Source organism: Cyanistes caeruleus, chromosome 2 (assembly GCF_971803275.1).
Source record: "Cyanistes caeruleus chromosome 2, bCyaCae1.hap1.1, whole genome shotgun sequence".
Classification (NCBI taxonomy): domain Eukaryota; kingdom Metazoa; phylum Chordata; class Aves; order Passeriformes; family Paridae; genus Cyanistes; species Cyanistes caeruleus.
The window spans coordinates 919262-936121 of NC_141702.1; the positions used below are offsets into that span (position 1 = coordinate 919262).

Sequence of the window (16860 nt, forward strand, 5' to 3'; positions counted from 1 at the left end):
TGTACCAGTGGTGAGGGAGAAAACCCCCCCAGAGAACCAGCGTTTCTTCTGTGGAGGCCCAAAGGCCTCTGACTATGGAGGCCTGAGGGCCTATGATAAAAATCTCCATACCCCAGTCTTGGCAAGGAGGCAACAAGTAATGCCTCCTGAGTTTGGGGTGAGAGAAGTCCTCTTCCACATAGACCTTTGCTTAGATTATGTTAATGTCTTGTTAAGTTTGTCCCCGCATTGGTTTACCAAGTTTACGTCACCCTGCTCAGCCCCTGTTCACATTTGTACATCCCCTAGAATGTTCTCCCTTCCTGTTTCCCCATTGGCCCCAGTTTGGTGCAGTGGTCCGCCCCTGTTTTCCTATTGGTTCCCTTGTTGTATTACCCCGCCCCTGCACCACTTTTCCATTTTCCCATTGGCCTTTGACCCCCTTTGATCCGCCCCCTCTTTCCCATATATAATCCTGGACCCTTGCTTGTTATTTGTCTTTTGTCCCTGGACCCCTTTGGCATGAGAATGAAGCAAACCCTGTTGGAACTCTATACAAAAGACCCTTCCCATCTCTATTTGTCAAGAGCGATCTGTGGTTTGTGTGTGGACTGTGTGTGTGTAGTGTGCCTGCCCAAACACCTTTGCCTGGAGACGCTTTCAGAAGGTAGCAGCAATTTACCACCACCCATGGTGCTACATCTATGCCAAAAGCTGAGGGAGATTTTGGGAGAAGCCTGGCCCCATGGCCTAGGGGTACTGACACCATGAGTGCCCTCTTCCTGTGCTGGAACAGGTGATGGGAGGTGCTGGTGGCAACCCCTGAGCCCAGGGACTTGACCTTCTTGTCCCCTGGGTATTATTAATGGACCCTCTGTGGGTTTGCCAGGATGGCTCTGGCTGCAGGAGCTGTGCTGAGGGTCCCTGTTTCCCATCTTCCTTCTTCTGGCCTTGCTCCAGCCCAGGGAATCTCCCCGGCCTGCACGAGCTCAGGGGCTGAGGGCTCCTGAGGTTGTCTCTGGGGTCCCTGGGTTGTTCAGAGCACAGAGCTGATGGGATGGCACCAACAGGCATCTCCTCCCATCCCTCCTCTCCTCAGAGCTGGGGGTGTTCACCTGGAGAAGGAGCCAGGGAAACCTGAGATCCCCTTCCAGGGCCTGAAGGGGTTCCAGGAGAGCTGGAGAGGGACTGGGAACGAGGGCTGGAGGGACAGGACACAGGGAAAGGCTTCCCACTGCCAGAGGACAGGGCTGGATGGGATATTGGGAAGGAATTGTTCCCTAGGAGGGTGGGCAGGCCTTGGCACAGGATGTCCAGTTCTGGGATTGCATGATCCAGGCTAAGGGGAGCAGGGCTGGTGGTCTCCAGGCAGGAGCCCCAGACTCTGCCCAGCTCCTGCTGCCTTTCATGCAAGCATAGAATCATTAAGGTTGGAAAAGACCTCAAACATCCTCAAGTTCCACCTCTCACCAAAAAGCTTTTTCAGCACATGCCAGGCAGCAGCAGCTTCACTTTGACACTGCTGCAGGAAAATAGGACCTACGGGAAAGCAGTAGCTGCTGCCCCATGGCCCCCCGAAAAGAGGAAGCATCTCCCTCCAAAAGAGCTGGGGCTGGGGGGGCTGTGCTGGACTAATACATGATGTAATAGTAAAGAAAGTTATGGAGGATGAATTTCTGCAAAAATTCATCCCTGAAAGTGGTGCTGTGCTCCCCCTGCTCCTTTTCCTGATGGAGCACCAGCCCCAGGAAGGGATGAGAGCCTCACCTGCCCTCCAGGTACCAGCACAGCAGCTAAAAGGTCTGTGCAAAGAGCTGAGAGTTCTCTGAGAAGCAGCTCAAACCACGGCTGGTGAGGAAATCGGGCTCGAACTCAAATAATCGGACTCCAAAAGAGTTGTTTCGTTTTCACACTTGTCAGAAGCCTGATTTCCTGGAATTGCCCCACTGCCTCTAGAAGAGGAAGCCGCACCCACCGGAGAGCCGGGGCTGCTTAAAGTGGGGCTGGGATCGGCTTCTGGCATCCCGGGAGCTGCGGGGCTCGGAGGGAGAAGGAGAGAAGGTAGGGCCCTGGGGAGGAGCTGTGCGGCCGGGAGCAGCGGGGAGCGGGATCTTGTTGCTCTCGTGGCTCCTGTTGCGGTGTTTTGGCACGGCCGGGGAGATGGCAGGGCAGGGGAAGAGCGCTGGGAGGGCAGCGGGCGGGCGGTGTCCGCTCCTCCGGGGGCTGCAGGAAGCCGCCGCTGCTGCAGCCGCTTTGGGGGGCTCGGGGGAGCCGTGTGCGCTGCGGGGCTGAGCTGCGAGGGGGCCGGGCTCAGAGGTGGCGCCGGATGGCTGCTGTGCCCCCCGGAGGGCAGGAGCCGTGGCACTGATGCCGGGGGCAGTGCTGGCCCCGAGCCGCTCCTTCGGCCGCTGGGCAGCTCCGTGGGGATGAGCGGCAGGCACGGCTCCTCCTGCCCTGTCCCCAAGCGCAGGGGCTCAGTTCTTCCTTTTGCTCCCCATGCAGGCCGGGTGGCATTCTCCTCTCTTCCAGTCGGAGCGTCACCGCGCAGAGCGCTCTGGGCTCTGGGCCAGCCCCACCAAGGGAGCGCTGTTCCCAGAGCCCCTTTCTTTCCCTGGGACACGGCTGGGGAAAACACTCTCGGGGGCTGTGCTGTGAAACGGCTGCACGCATTCCCATGGCCGCTCCTGCTGCCAGCCTTGCTGCTTCCCTCGTTTGCTTCCACGGAGGAGCTCGATCCCGAGTTCTGTCCTGAATGTGCTCAGTGCCTCTCTGTGGGCACGGACACAGTCGCATGGGCCTTTTTCCTATTCCTGCAGCAATGGGAAACCGTGCAGGGACTGCCCAGGGTGCCTGGGGGCGGCTTCAGGGCTGGAGTTATTGTTGTCCAGGGCAGCCTCTGGCTCCTGAGACTGAACCAGCGCTGGCAGCGCTCAGGTGGGAGAGAATTTGCGAGGGGACAGGGCTGGGACAAGTGGCCCGAGTGGACGAGCTGCAGCAGTGACCCTGAGGCATCAGCTCCCTTCCTGAGCAACTGTCCTGCCCTGAGGCTCTGCTGCGCAGGGAGCAGCTGGACATGTGCCCAAAGCAAACAATTGGTGTCTAAAGTTTCTCCTGTGCTTTGTCTGCAGGCCAAGCTTTCCTCTGCTGCTGAACTGCCCTTATCTCGAGCCAGATGCTTTTCCTGCTTCTGCCTTCTCCATCGTGTCCCCATCCTGCTGGTGGGAGTGCACGGGCTCCTGCTGGGGGCTCAGAGCTTGGTGGGACCCAAGCCCAGCGCTGCTTCTCCCCACTCTCCGGGGTCCTGAGCTTCCCCCCAGCAGCAGGTGCGTGATGTGGGCAGTGGTGGGACAGGGCCCGTGCTGCCCCACTGTCAGTGCTGTTCCCCTGGCTCTGCCCCCTCCACAGCTTGTGTGCTGCCTGAGAGCACAGATGTTCCCTGGACAGCCTCTCACCCAGCAGCGCCCACCAGTCCTTCTCCTCAGGGCTGCTCTCAATCCATTCTCTTCCCAGCTTGTGTCTGTGCCTGGAATTGCCTGCACCCAGGGGCAGCACCTGCACTTGGCCTTGTTGAGCTTCAGGGGCTTTGCTCCAGCTTCCTTCTGGTGGGGGAGCATGGATGCAGGTCCCAGGTGAAAGCCTGCTCTGCTCACCTCCCCACAAGAGCCCTGAGGAGTCTTTGCTGCCTGGGCAGTGTCCAGTGGAGGAGAAGGGTTGGCCTCCAGTGCTCCCTGGAATGAATCCTCTGTGCTCATGGCTTGCCTTCTCCTGACTGTCTGCTCTTCTCCTCTAGGATTTCAGGCCTTTCCTTCCTGATTCCTCCTGAGTTCTCCAGGGCTTCCCATCACCTTCTCCACACCCCACCGTGTGCCCCAGGCCTGCTGCTGTGCTGTGCTGTGTCCCCTGAGCTGGGGCCCTCGGCTGCCGGTGTCTGCTGGGAAGCCAAGGCTGGGAGCAAGGGGAGCATCTGCTGCGAGGTGGGTGAGGGGAATCAGAGTCCACAGGCCTTGCACAGATTGCCCAAATCGGCAGGAACTCCCCAGGGAAAGCTGCCCCTGAAGGCTCTGGAAGGCTGCAGGGGCCCTTGGATCTACCCCCGAGTCCAAGCCCCTGAGATCGATACCTGTGCTGGTAAGGGAGTTGTGGCCTTGGTGGGACAGAAGCTGAATGGTCAGAAGAATTTTTTGCAGTGAATAAATCTCTCCAGTATCCAAGTGAACTGAGACTGGGAGAGTTTTCAGGATTATGTGACGGTGTCAGAAACCCCAAAGGCTGAAAGGCAGATATCTTGTGAAAGGGCCAGGTCAGTTAGGGTGAGAATCATGGAATGATGGAATGGCCTGAGTTGGAAGGGACACACCAGGGTCCTGGGAGAAGCAGGATCGAAAGCTTTACTGAAATCCAAAAAAGCTCAGATTAGATGGCTGTCCTTGACCTCCCCCATGGGTGAGTGTGCAGTGAGATGAAGTTTAGGGTGAGGAGCAGGACTTTCCCTTGAGTCCGTAGTGGCAGTGACTCATGACTGCCTGGTCCTTTGGGGGTTTTCAATCAAAAGTGACCAGCAGTGATGGACCTGGTTTAAAAGACAGGTGTCTGCCAAGGAAGGCAGAGACCACCCTGGAATGGAGAATACAACCCTCTTCTCTCCATATAATTTTAACTTTGAATTTATGGGGTTTCATGCAAAGCTAGGGGAAAGGGAACAACAGGAATTTCCTAGAGTATATCTGTATACATCAAGGGCAGCAAACAACAGCAACAACCAAAAGCAGAAGGGCAAAGCCAGCCTTGAGTCCCTGCCGAGCCCGCGCCGCTGGGCTGCAGTTCCGGGCACGGCCGGCAGGGGCGCTGGTGGCTCCCGGCCGGGCCGGGCGGGTGCGATGATTCCCCCGCGGCTGCAGGGGGCGCTGTGGCGCGGGCTCGGCTGCCTCTCCGCTGCCAATGGCGGCTGGGGCGCCGCGCAGAGGAGAGTTGGCTTCCCTTGCACAGCCCGCGGGGAGCAGCCGCTCTCAGTGCCGCTGCAGGCCCGGGCCGGCGAATCCAAGGGTAGCAGAACAGCCGGAGCAGCAGGGACTGGCTGGGGAATCGCTCCTTTGCGCGCCTCACCGGCGATGGCCGGGCCTGAGGCCGGGCCTGCTGGGGCTGGGGGTGCTCCCAGCTCTCAGCCCAGCTCCCAGCGGCTCTGGGCTCCCAAGCAGCAGAGGAGCAGAGAAGCAAGCTGGCAAGCCCTGGTCATGGTGCTGAAGCAAGAAAAAACCAAGAGGGGAGAAGAAGGAAAAAACCATAGGGGAACAGGAGCTCAGGACAGACCCACTGTGCCACTGGGCCCCCAGCAGTCCACGGGTGCAAGCTCCCGGTGCTCCCCTGAATCCCCAGTCCAGAGCAGGTTTGATTTGTTCCAAGAAAAGGGAAAGAAAACAATCTAGGAAGACCTCTCTGCTTTGGCTAGCTGGAAAGCCAAGGTGATCTCTCTCCTGTTGTCTGTGCTGTAGTCAAAACCCTTTCCTGGAATGTCGGGGGAGTAAGGACAGTCTCTGATAACAGACTCGGTGCTTTTTCTCCATTCACTTTTACTCTCAGATAAAGTTTTAAGGATACAAAACGTATTTTTGGGCTAGGCAGATGAACATGGAAACAATTCAACATCACAGTCACCCCAGGACACCCAGGCACAGCTGTGGGCAGGGACAAGGTGGATTTTCCCCCTGATCTGGGGTGGGTCCCGAGTGTGCAGGGAAGCAGCTCCTGGGAAGAAGCATGAGTGGGGTGAGGAGGGGCTGAACTGGCAGCTGGAGCAGGAGCACAGCTCAGAGCCCGTGTGGCCGTGCCGGGCGTGGGGGCATGTGAGGAGTTGGGGGAGTGTGTCTGGGGAGTGTGGGGTGCACTGGGGGGAGCGTGTGAGCGCTGCCTCCGGTTGCTGGGAGCAGCAGGCTGGGCCAGACAGTGAGCAGGGCAGCCGTGGGACTGGGCAGAGGGCGCAGGATGCAGGCAGGGGTGGTGGATGGGCAGAGGGGCTGTGCCAGTGCTTGAGGGAGCCAGGAGTGCTCCTTGCTGTCTGCTCTTATGTCGTGAGGGGTTCTGCTGGGAGGATGTGGGCAATGATGAAGGCAGCAGCTTGTCCAGGGCAGGTTGTGTGGCTGAGTAAATCCGGGTGTACCTGTGTGTGTGTGAGAGTCTGTATGTGTACCTGTGTCTGTGTCTGAGAGTGTCTCTGTGTGTATGCCTATTTCTGTGTGTGTGTGTGTGTGTTTGTCTCTATGTGTCTCTCTGTGTGCCTGTGTGTGTGTGTCTCTGTGTCTGTGTTTGTGTCTCTGTGTTGTCTGTATGTCTCTGTGTCTGTGTCTTTGCGCCTGTGTGTCTATCTCTGTTTGTGTCTCTGTGTATCTCTGTGTTTGTGTCTTTGTCTGTGTCATCTCTGAGATAAAGACTGAGCTTTAGGGTTGATCCTGCACACAGGAAAGCCACAGGCACATCCAGTGTGCTGGGAAGGGGACCCTGGCTCTTGTGCCATCCCAGGCCTGGCTCCAGCAGCCGGGTGGGAGCAATCCCCAGGGCCACAGCTGCTGCAGAGCCTCTGCCAGAGGCTGGGGCCTCTGCCTGCACCTTAGGGAAAGTCTCTTTTCTTCCTCCACAGCCATGGCTTCGCAGGAGGGCACACAGGAGGGGGATACAAAGGCACAGCTCCTGGCAAAGGCATTTCAGGATGAAGGGCTGGATGCTGGATACTGGCTGCCCAAAGTGTCACAGATCCTGGGAATTGAGTGCAGAGAAGCCCTGCAACATCTGGAGTACCAAGACTACCTCAAGCTGGAGTGTGAGGTAAGGCACCCCTGGGAGAAGAAGGCACTCCAGAAACTCCTGAAAATAAGAGATGACAAAAGAACCAGTAAAGATGTGCAGAAGGAGCACTTGGAGAAGAGAAAGGAGAAACAAGAATTGGCCAAAGAAGCCCTGAATGATCTGACAGAAATGCTCAACAGCCGCAGCCACAGCCAGGATGCTCTGAGGGAGAAAGCAGAGACTGTGTGGCAAGCCATGGAGATTCCCAAAGAGTTCTGGCCAGCACCAAAGGAACCCTTGGCGGATATGCTGGAGAGCATCCAGAAGCAGCTGGAGCAGCAGGAGTTGCCAGCAGGCAGGAGAGAGAACATCCCTGACGTGGAGGTGCTGAGGCGGGCGTCAGGGGGACTGGCCCTGCAGGGCATCTACAGAACCAGCAGACCTGGAGATGCGTTGGCAAAGCGAGATCAGCTCCTCAGGGTTCCTGAAGGATTCCAGCTTGCTGGTCCAGAGCAAGGATCGCTCCTTGAGAGGAAGGACTTCTCCTCCTCTGCAGCAGAATCCTCTTTCACCAAGTCCATGGAGCAGCTGGGGTTCAGCATGAGTATTTATGCCAAATTCAGGTTCTGGGGAATTAATCTGGGAGCAGGTGTAGATGGCAGCAGCTCCTCGCAGTCACAGGACACCCACCAGTCCCGCTCTGAGCAGAGCTACTTTTGCAGCACCAGGTACCAGTACCTCCCTCTGGCCTCCTGCTACTTCCAAAGGCATCAGCTTTGCCTCTCGGATGAGGCTCTGCGGGAGCTGCAAGACATGGAGCAGCTTCTGAGTTTCGCTCCGGAAGACAAGACCCTCCTGCTAAATATGTGTGAGGGGTTCTTCAGCAGGTTTGGGTCCCACGTAAACCAGGGTCCCCTCCACTTTGGGGGGATATTCTGGTGGAAGGCATCTACTGAGGGATTCCGAGCCGAGCAGAGGGAAGAGATGAAGCGACAAACGTCTGAAGCTCTGAACAGCTTTGTCAGGGCCAGCTGGGGTGGCTTCCTGGCAAGTGCTGCGGGGACCCTGGATGTTTCTAAATCCAGCTCAAAGGCTTCTGTCCTGGGAAGAGCCGGAGAGGGTTCCCATACAGCGATTCAGCTCTACGTGGTCAACACAGGGGGCCCACCAGACACAGCTTCTCTTCCTCAGTGGAGAACGGGGCTCGTGTCTGATAACACAACGTGGTGTGTTATTGACCGTGGGTTTGAGCTGATCCCAGTGTGGGACGTCATCCTGTACAATCACAGCAGGGATTTTAAGTCCGTGGGTCAGATGAGCAGAGCCCTCCAGGCTGCGTACAAAGCGCTGACGAATCTGAGCGTTGGCAGCATTTTTGGAGAGGAACTGGGCAGTGCAGTGCAAGAGGCCAGAGATTTCATGAGGACTCTGAAAGCCTGGAAGATCCCGGCGGATGAAAGGAAGCTTCTCATGCTGATGGAGCTAAAAGATGATCTGAATGCAAAAACCAGGAACCCCAGTGTGTGGATCAACGTGTGCCTGTCAGACAAAGCCCTGCAGGACTTCCTGGTGAACACCGTGCAGAGTTGCCAGGAGTCACCTCCAGAAAACACCACCTTTATCAAGGTAATATTGAAAAGCCTCCTGACTCCACATATCTACTCTGTCAAGGACTTCCCTGAGGCTTCCTTCATTATGCAATGGATCTTCCAGACGGAGCACCCACTTCCCAAATCTCCCAAAGTCTCTGAGCTTGAAGACCTCATCAAAACACTGCAGCAAATGAAGGAGCACATCCATGCTGTCTCCTACGCACCAGGAAGCTCTGCTTCTGCCATTCATGAAGCAAAGCGAGAAGCGACCCAGACCAGCAGCCTCGCCATTTATTCATTACTCCAGTGTCTCCAGGAAAAGGCTCAGAAGGATATGGAACTGTTGGTGCTCTTGATTGTGAGCAGCACAGGGTACCAGGTGGAAAGCAGCACTTTTCAGCACCTCCTGGGACACTCAGAAATTGAGTACATGGCCAAGGAAATGGAAGCGGCGCACAAGGAGTACGTGAACCTGAAGGAGCGGGATGCTGACAGAGCTGAGGCCTCTCTTCTGCTGAAGGGTCTGACTGTGACACCAGAAAGTCAAGGGCTGTCCCCTGAGCAGAAGAGGGAGCGTTTAATTTTCATGGAAGATCACATGAAAGGCTTGTGGTCCACACGGATAAAGAATCTGCTCCAAAAGCACAGTGGAGGTGAAGACTGGGAGAGGCTGGAACAGGACTTGCATTCCTTGATCAGTGGGTGCTTGGATGGCAACAGGGATGAAGAGAAGATGCAGAACATAATCAGAGACCTGAAAGGCACTTTTTCAACATCTGAACACCCTAGCCAGTCTCAATCCACCTCAGACAGCAGCCAATCCAAAGCAAATGAAGCCGTTCCAAAGCAGGAGTTCCTCCAGCTGCTCAAGCGCCTGGGACTGGAAAGTCACTATCCAAGAAGAATGGGGATGGAAGATTTCCACACCATCTGCAGGACATGTCTGCAGGACACCCAGCCCAGCCAGGACACGGAGCTGCCAGGTTACTTCCTGCAAAAGCTGTTAACTGTGGATTACCACAAGGTGAGGTACCTGACTTGCTGGGATGAGAGCATCCCAGGCCTTGCATCTGTGCCAGTAACTACAAAGCAAGAGGATGAACTGTCAGACTGCTTTGATAACTTTCTTGATGATTTGGAGGAAGCTGCACCTGAATGTGTGAGCAGGGACAGCCATGTGCACCCCATGGACCTGCAGATGGCCATTTTCCACTGCGCTGATGACTTCCTGAGACAAACCCTTGCAACCAAGCTGGCCTTCTGCCAACTGGCGCTGCCTCTGCTGGTGCCCAACCCGTGCACTTCACGCATCGAGTTCCCGCTCTACGCCCTCAGCCAAATCCACAGGAGCTGGAAAGAGGTTGAGAAGTCAGGAGAGCAGGCCCAAACAAAGAGTTACAACAACAAACTCATCTTTCAGACACAGGTACCCATCGTGTCCTTCATCCGCATTGGCAGCTTGGCCTCCTCTTCCAAATCTCAGCTCCTGAACGCTCTGCTGAGCGAACGCAAACACAACACTTTCTTCCACCGCCATTGTAGAGGCAGCACCAGGGAGCGTTTGCTGATGGAAGGGGTGGTGGAGATCGCTTGGTACTGCCCCCATGGAAGCCCCGATGACACCTTTGAGCGCTGCGTGGCTTTCTGCAACCTGCGTGGAGATGCCAGGAATCACGGAGCACAGCTGCAGTTCCTGCAGGAGATATCTGCTGTCAACGTGGCTCTGGTGTCCGATTTGGAGCACATGGACAGCAGGGGGAAAAAGCTTCTGCAGGACCTGTGGCAGTCACAAAGGCCTTTGGTTTGTCTTCTCACAGAAAAGGAGAACGTTGCACCTGGACGATCATGTACAAAAATAAAAATTGGGACCAGGAACAGAAACGAAGCAGAACTGGTGATCCAGCTGAGCAAAACAATTGGGAATCTCCTGGCAGGGTCTAATACATGTTTCAGCCTGGACGCCTGCATGGACAAAGCTCGCCAGCATGGATTCATAGTGGATGCAGATCAACCCAGGTGTGTGGCAGCCAAAGCAAAGGCAAAGGAGCTGGTGGAGCTTCTGAAGAAAGAGAAGCTGTCGGAGATCAAATCCCAGCTGCTGCCGCTTCAAGGAGAACTGTGGTACCAGTGGTGCAAAAAGGACAAAGAACTCACTCGCTTGCAGGAGAAGGGGAACAAGAGCATTGAGCATCATCGCAGCCAAATTGAAAAAGAAAAGAAATCACTAAGAAGAAAGCAACTTGAGCAAGCTTTCCCCCTCAACCCACTGATGAAATTATTCCTTGGCTTTCTCAAGGGCCAGCCAGCAGATACCAAGAAATATTTCCTGCAGTGGATGAAGGTCCTCATGCATGAGATGTCCTGTGGTAGCCTTGAAAAACTGAGAAGAGACTATCATGAGTTATGGTCTGAAATCTCTACAGGAAAGAAAAACCAGGAAAAAAGCAGTGTGAATGCTGAGTTGGTGAATCAGCTGGATTCCATCTCTGATGAAATTAACAATTCATCCATTGGCCTGGAGCACCTTCTGAGAGAGGTAGGGCAGATTTATGAAGCTCTGCAATTAATGAACTCCAAGGATGAGCTTTATGCCAAACTGCCAGAAATTGCAGCAGAACTGATGGTTTTGGGTTACCCTGTGGAGCTGATGGATGGGGATGCTTCTTACCTGCCCTTGCGCTGGGTGGGAGCCATCTTTGACAGCTTAATGGAGAGGCTGGGGGACAAACGAGTGTTTGTGCTCTCCGTGCTGGGCATCCAGAGCACAGGCAAGTCCACCCTGCTGAATGCCATGTTTGGTCTGCAGTTCAGCGTCAGCGCGGGGAGATGCACCCGCGGAGCCTTCATGCAGCTCATCCCAGTGGGCGAGGAGCTGCAGCAAGACTTGGGCTTTGATTTTGTGCTGGTGGTTGACACCGAGGGGCTCCGTGCTATTGAGATAGCCAATAAGGAGTCCCTGAACCATGACAATGAGCTGGCCACCTTTGTCATTGGTGTTGGCAACATGACTGTGATCAATGTGTTTGGAGAGAACCCATCGGAAATGCAAGATGTTCTCCAGATAGCTGTGCAGGCTTTCCTGAGGATGAAGAAAGTCAATCTTTCCCCCAGCTGCCTCTTTGTCCACCAAAATGTGGGAGAAGCAACTGCCAAGGAGCAGAACATGGAAGGCCAAAGGCGTTTGCAAGAAAAGCTGGATGAAATGACCATGATAGCTGCCCAGCAGGAATTCTGTGACATCTCCTCCTTCAGCGATGTCATTGGCTTTGATGTGACCACCCACATTCACTACTTTGCTCACCTGTGGGAAGGAAACCCCCCAATGGCACCACCCAACCCCACCTACAGCCAGAACGTCCAGCAACTAAAGAGCAAAATCCTCCAGGCTGCCAAGAAGCAGTCGCAGCACAGCATTTTGAGGCTCTCGAGCCTGAAGGATCGTATTGGTGACCTCTGGAATGCTTTGCTGAATGAAAACTTTGTTTTCAGCTTCAAGAATTCCCTGGAGATTGCTGTGTACAGGAAACTGGAAAGTGCCTTTAGTCGGTGGACGTGGAAGCTGAGGAGTCACATCTTAGACGTGCAGACAGGACTGGACAACCGAATTCGGAATGGGGACTTGCAGAATGTCACCAGAGAGCACCTTGAAAAGCTGGTGCAAGAGACAATTGATGGCATTGAGAAAGAAGTGGAGAAGTATTTCAGTGAAGACAAAGACCATGAGACACTGGTCCAGTGGAAATCAGGCACAGAGCTGAAGCTGAAAGAACTAAAAGAGACTCTTCTCCATGAAACGAAGAGGAAATGTGAGAGTCTTATAGAGCTACAGAAGGAGCAGAGGAAACTGGATGCAAGGAAGTTGGAATATGAAGATGAGCTGCTGAGAAGGAGTAGGGAGCTGGCTGTGACTCTGAAAGGGAAGAGCCTGAGTGAGAGAGAACTGAGGGACAACTTCACTCTTGTCTGGAACAAGTGGATTGCCGAAGTCTCCAGTGCTGCTCGTCCTCAGGAACGGGTGAATATCGATGCAGAGATTGAAGAAGTCCTTCTAGAGCACTTTAAGGAGCCAGGTTTCCATGCACGGATCACATCATTTCCCAAAGGCAGTGGATTTTCTTTCGACTTAGAGAAACATGTCATGAGAAGAAAATATTTTGGCTTTATCTCAGATCCCAGGAGCATTTCCAGTGATGATGTTATCAACTTGCAGCACATCACAGACAACATCATAGCGTGTGTCAAGGCAAACATTGATAAGAAGGAACAGGAGAAACAGGATTACAGTAGAAATTTTATCCATGAAATACTCAATGAAGTACAGAACGGTGTGAACTCCGTCCCCAGCCATGCCAAATGTACTTTTAACAGAGAGTACAGCATAGCTTTGTCTCTGTATCTGTGCAAAATGGCAGGGGAAAGGTTTAAAGCCATGCACGAAGCATTCCAAAAGGCAAATGACCCAGTTGTGTACCTGAGCAGCAAGAGAGAAGAGTTCTTCCAATGTTTCCAGATGTCCTGCCAAGGAGCCTCTCCGATCTCAACTTTTGCTGTTTTCCTTTGTGACAAGATTGAAGCGGCTCTTCGCCGTGCGGTCTATGAGAGGACGTCTAAAGCCATCGCTGAGGACATGCAGGGCAAATTCCCAGATTTCAGGGGCAACAGAGCCAGTCTGGAAATTTGCATCCTGAGATACCTGGCAGAACAAGAAAATTTTGAGTATTTCAAGGATTACCTTAATTTCCCAGAAAGATTTTTTGAAAGATACATTGAAACACAAGTTCAGAATTACTGTTTAGGTAAGAGTGGGAGACTAGAGAACTTTTTAGATTGCTCCCTAAATCTTCTCTATCGAAACATCCTGTCAGCTGTTTCTTTATCAACCCAAATTGTCCAAGACAGAAAAGACGGAGAGGGCAAAGTCTCTCTTTGGCTGGATGAATTTTGCAGGGAACTGACAGAGGTGATCAACTTGCCCAGAAGTGACCTGAAGGGCATCGAGCACCAAGAGGTCAAAGATACTGAGTTCCTGAGGAGTGCCATGGCAGAAGCTCTGGATGACCTGAGGGACAGGCTCAGGAAAGAATTTGCTGGTGCTGATATGAGCTTGTTTTCATCACAGCCTCACACCATCCTGGTGGAGCAGTTTTCGGGGTGCTGGGAGCAGTGTCCCTTTTGTGGGGCTGTCTGCACAAACACCATGCAGGGACATGATGGAGACCATCAGCTGGTCTTCCATCGCCCACGAGCTTTAGTGGGAGCCAGGTGTTATGAAACAGACGAGCTGGTCATTGATATTTGTTCCAGCCTTGTCGCAAGCGATGTCTTATTCAAAATTGGTAACAGTGAATGGATCCCTTATAGGACATACCGTGATGCTGGACCCCGTTTTTCCAGTTGGAACATTCTTCCTGATTCATCTATGCAGGCATACTGGAAATGGTTTGTGTCTCATTTCAGGACACAGCTGGAAGCTTTGTACAATGGTAAATTTCAGGGCAAAGGAGAAATCCCTGAGGCATGGCAGAGAATTTCCAAGCAAGAAGCATTGGCCGAGCTGGACAGGCGTTAGACCACATCCATGGGAAGGAAGAACCACCAGGGCTTTGCAGTTCAGGAGAACTTTGTACCAGGCTCTCCACAAATTCAGTTACAATGGTGACGCTCTCAAGCCAAATGAAGAGGATGGTATCCAACTTCTCCCAGGTTTGGTGAAGTAAGGTGTTTTACTGTGGCTGTCACTCAGGAACTCCCTTGCTTGATGAGAAAGCCAGAATCCTCTTGCCTTCTTGCCATAGACATTTCCCTCTGCTTTGTCCTAGAGCTAAACCAAAGCTGCTTCATGCAGTGATCAGTCTCATGGCCAAGCCTGAGCCTGAGGGCCAGGGCAAGGGCAGAGGCAGCACTCAGAGCACCCCTTGGATCAGGTGCTGTGGCACAGGAAGAGACAGTGCCCCCAAGGCAGTTTTCCTGCAGCAAGGATGTGTCCTGCTCGGAGAAAGAGCTGCAGGACCTGAGGTCAGTTCCACGCTGGCTGCAAGCTGGGCTGCTTGGATTTTGGGTGTCATCCTTCCCTCCCTCACTGCAGCCTCCTGGATCAACTGAGGCCCTTCTCCCAGCAGGAGCCGTTGTGCCTCCGGGCTCAGGAAAGCAGGGACACGATGGCGCTGGGGCTCAGGCAGTGCTTTCACTCCCAGTCTCGGAGGTACTGTGTCTCTGTCCAGGGCAGCCGCTCCTGCTCAGGTGCCTGGGGCTGCTGCCCTTCCCTGCAGCCCTCAGGCCTGCAAGGAACTGCTCCTGCCCTTGGCCTCACTGCTGAACAAAAGCCTTGGGAATGCCCCATGTGGAGAATCCTGCCTGCCAGCACCTTCCACAGCAGCCCTTGGGGCAGTGCTGGTGCTGTCCAGGCAGGCTGGTGGCACTGGAGCCGTGCTCTGGAGAAGGTGGCACCAGCTGGCTCTGGCCCAGGCAGGCGTGGAGGCTTTTGCTGTGCAGGTGCTGCAGCCCCGCTGGCAATGCGAGGGCCAAGCCCTGCTGGAGAGCTGGCTGAAGGGCTGCTTCAGCCTCATGCCCTGCAGGCTCTGCTAATAAAGGAGTTGATTTGGACCTCCCTGCTCTGTGTCCCCTTTGTGTTCAGGGCAGCCACAGCTGGGGGTGACTCGAGACAGGCAGGGGACAGGGAGTGGCACTGGGTGAATTACTGAGGCCTGAACAACGGGCCCTGCCTTAGGCCTGAACGTTCGGCCCTGAGCCAAAGTTTCCCAGTGGGTGAACCTTTCCACCATAAGTGATGTGTATCCACTCATTAGGGAAGCATTATTAGCCATATGATAAATGTATCTGCTCATTAATGAAGCATCATTAACAATATGATCTATGAATGTGCTCATTAGTGAAACGTGCATTTATCTCTCCATATTTACAAATGGGACAAGATCCATGAAATCTGACATCTGTCCTTGTTTGGGGGTGTTGGATCAAAGACAACTCCCTTGGTTCCTGCTTTAGCCCCGGCCAGGCTTTGGGAGGAACCCAAGAGGAGAAAGAAAGGAGATGTTCCTGCCCTAGAAGTGATGTCAGCTTGGTTATTGAACAATATAAGAACAAGACCCTCTCACAGTGCAGTGGGAGCCTCGTTGCCTGCAGGTGGACACCCCACAGTAATTCCCAGTTACCGAGAGGGGCTCTCTGTTCCTTCACTGTGACAGGGGCTCCCCAGCTGATGTGTGGAGCTGGAGGATGGTAAAGTCTTGGGGTAACTGGAGATGTAATGTGTGTCATCTCACTGTATGCAATCTTTTGTAGTAATGATGATGTGCCTTGCTGAGCTCATCCTTTTGTGATTCTTGGCAGTTTTGCATTATAGTAAATGACATCTCTTCCTTAAATTGTTGCCTGTTTCTTTTGTGCTGACCCTGCTGCCTGGCAAACACTGGGTGAGGGTCTGGGAGCTGGGGTGTGGCAGCATGTTGTAATGCATTTAGAAAAACGGTATAATCCAAGATGTACCCCTGAAATACAGAATGTTAGCTTCTCCCATCTTACCTCTTCCTCCCCAGTTTTCCTTATTGGTTTTAAGAATGTAACCCTTCCCCTTCCCCTGACTTTAAAAAAGAGCATGTTATCAACTTTCTTTCCCCGTGCGATCACCAGAGTGCTGGAATACCATCTCAGCAAAGGAGAGAGCCTCTGGTCAATGCTATAATATCTGCTCGCCTCCCTGGCTGCAGGAGGGCGGACAGTGGCTATAGAGAGGCAGAGAACATACATATAATATAGCAGATTGGTGCCCCAGTGAGAGGAGTTTTAGAACTCCCCACAAGCGACTGGAACTCCATTAGTGGGGTTCAAACAAGTCTGTTGGATGTAATCAGTTACCCTGGGAGACACACACTCTTTTCGGCGGCTGTGGTCTTGAGGAAGGACCCGATAGCCTTTTGAATCGTCAGAAGGTCGGATCCAGAGCAGAGGAGATTTTCTTGCATAGCAAACGCAAAGTCAACATGGCGGGTTTTGAACCGGTGGCCACAGAACGTGCTGAGCTGTGTGCCCCTCCCCGCCCGCCACCAGTGCCGCCGCTGATCTTGTTCCCGTTCCAGTGGAGAGGCATGGAGGATCCGGGTGTGATCCCCTGCAAGCCGCAGTGGCCTCGTGCGGTGGCGGGGCCGGTGCCGACCGCTGCCTGGGGTGGTGAGCAGCGGGGGAAGAAGGGCCCCCCCAAACGGCGGCAGACGGCGCGGATCCGCAGGCAATGGTGTGCATGGGCCGGCCAGCGGCAGAGCGACAGGACCCATCTGGGGCTGTGGCCAGTGCTGCAGGTGGTGGCAGGCAGCACCGCCGCTGCAGAGCCAGTGGCTGCAGTGGGAGGGTGGCCCTGGGCTGTGGCGCAGACGAGTGGCATGACTTCTTCTCCCTCATATCCCAGCCATGTATTTTTAGTTGCTTGGCAAGAACCGCTGCCGCTGGGCTGAGCAGTTTGTCTTACCCCAGTGAGTGGGGTAGGGGGAGAGCTGAG

The 16860-nt window shown here is 54.2% G+C and overlaps 1 protein-coding gene across 5 annotated transcripts; it reads left to right on the forward strand.

The window, feature by feature from the left end:
• The first annotated feature begins 1689 nt into the window (after positions 1 to 1689).
• LOC111943153 (interferon-induced very large GTPase 1-like) lies at positions 1690 to 15733 on the forward strand. 5 transcript variants are annotated; one of them, XM_086875336.1, is made up of 4 exons: positions 1690 to 2040; positions 3108 to 3302; positions 3770 to 4107; positions 6611 to 15733. In XM_086875336.1, exon 4 carries the CDS (start codon positions 6613 to 6615, stop codon positions 13915 to 13917), a length of 7305 nt encoding a protein of 2434 aa, XP_086731462.1. In that variant the 5' UTR covers positions 1690 to 2040; positions 3108 to 3302; positions 3770 to 4107; positions 6611 to 6612; the 3' UTR covers positions 13918 to 15733. The 5 variants fall into 5 exon arrangements, with proteins under 5 accessions (XP_086731462.1, XP_086731461.1, XP_086731460.1 ...); XM_086875335.1 differs by having other exon boundaries at positions 3770 to 3953; XM_086875334.1 differs by lacking the exon at positions 3108 to 3302 and having other exon boundaries at positions 3770 to 3953.
• The last annotated feature ends 1127 nt before the right edge of the window (positions 15734 to 16860 follow it).

Bases quoted from the DNA above. Each gene is read 5' to 3' on its own strand.
- LOC111943153 (XM_086875336.1), top strand. From the start codon at position 6,613: ATGGCTTCGCAGGAGGGCACACAGGAGGGGGATACAAAGGCACAGCTC.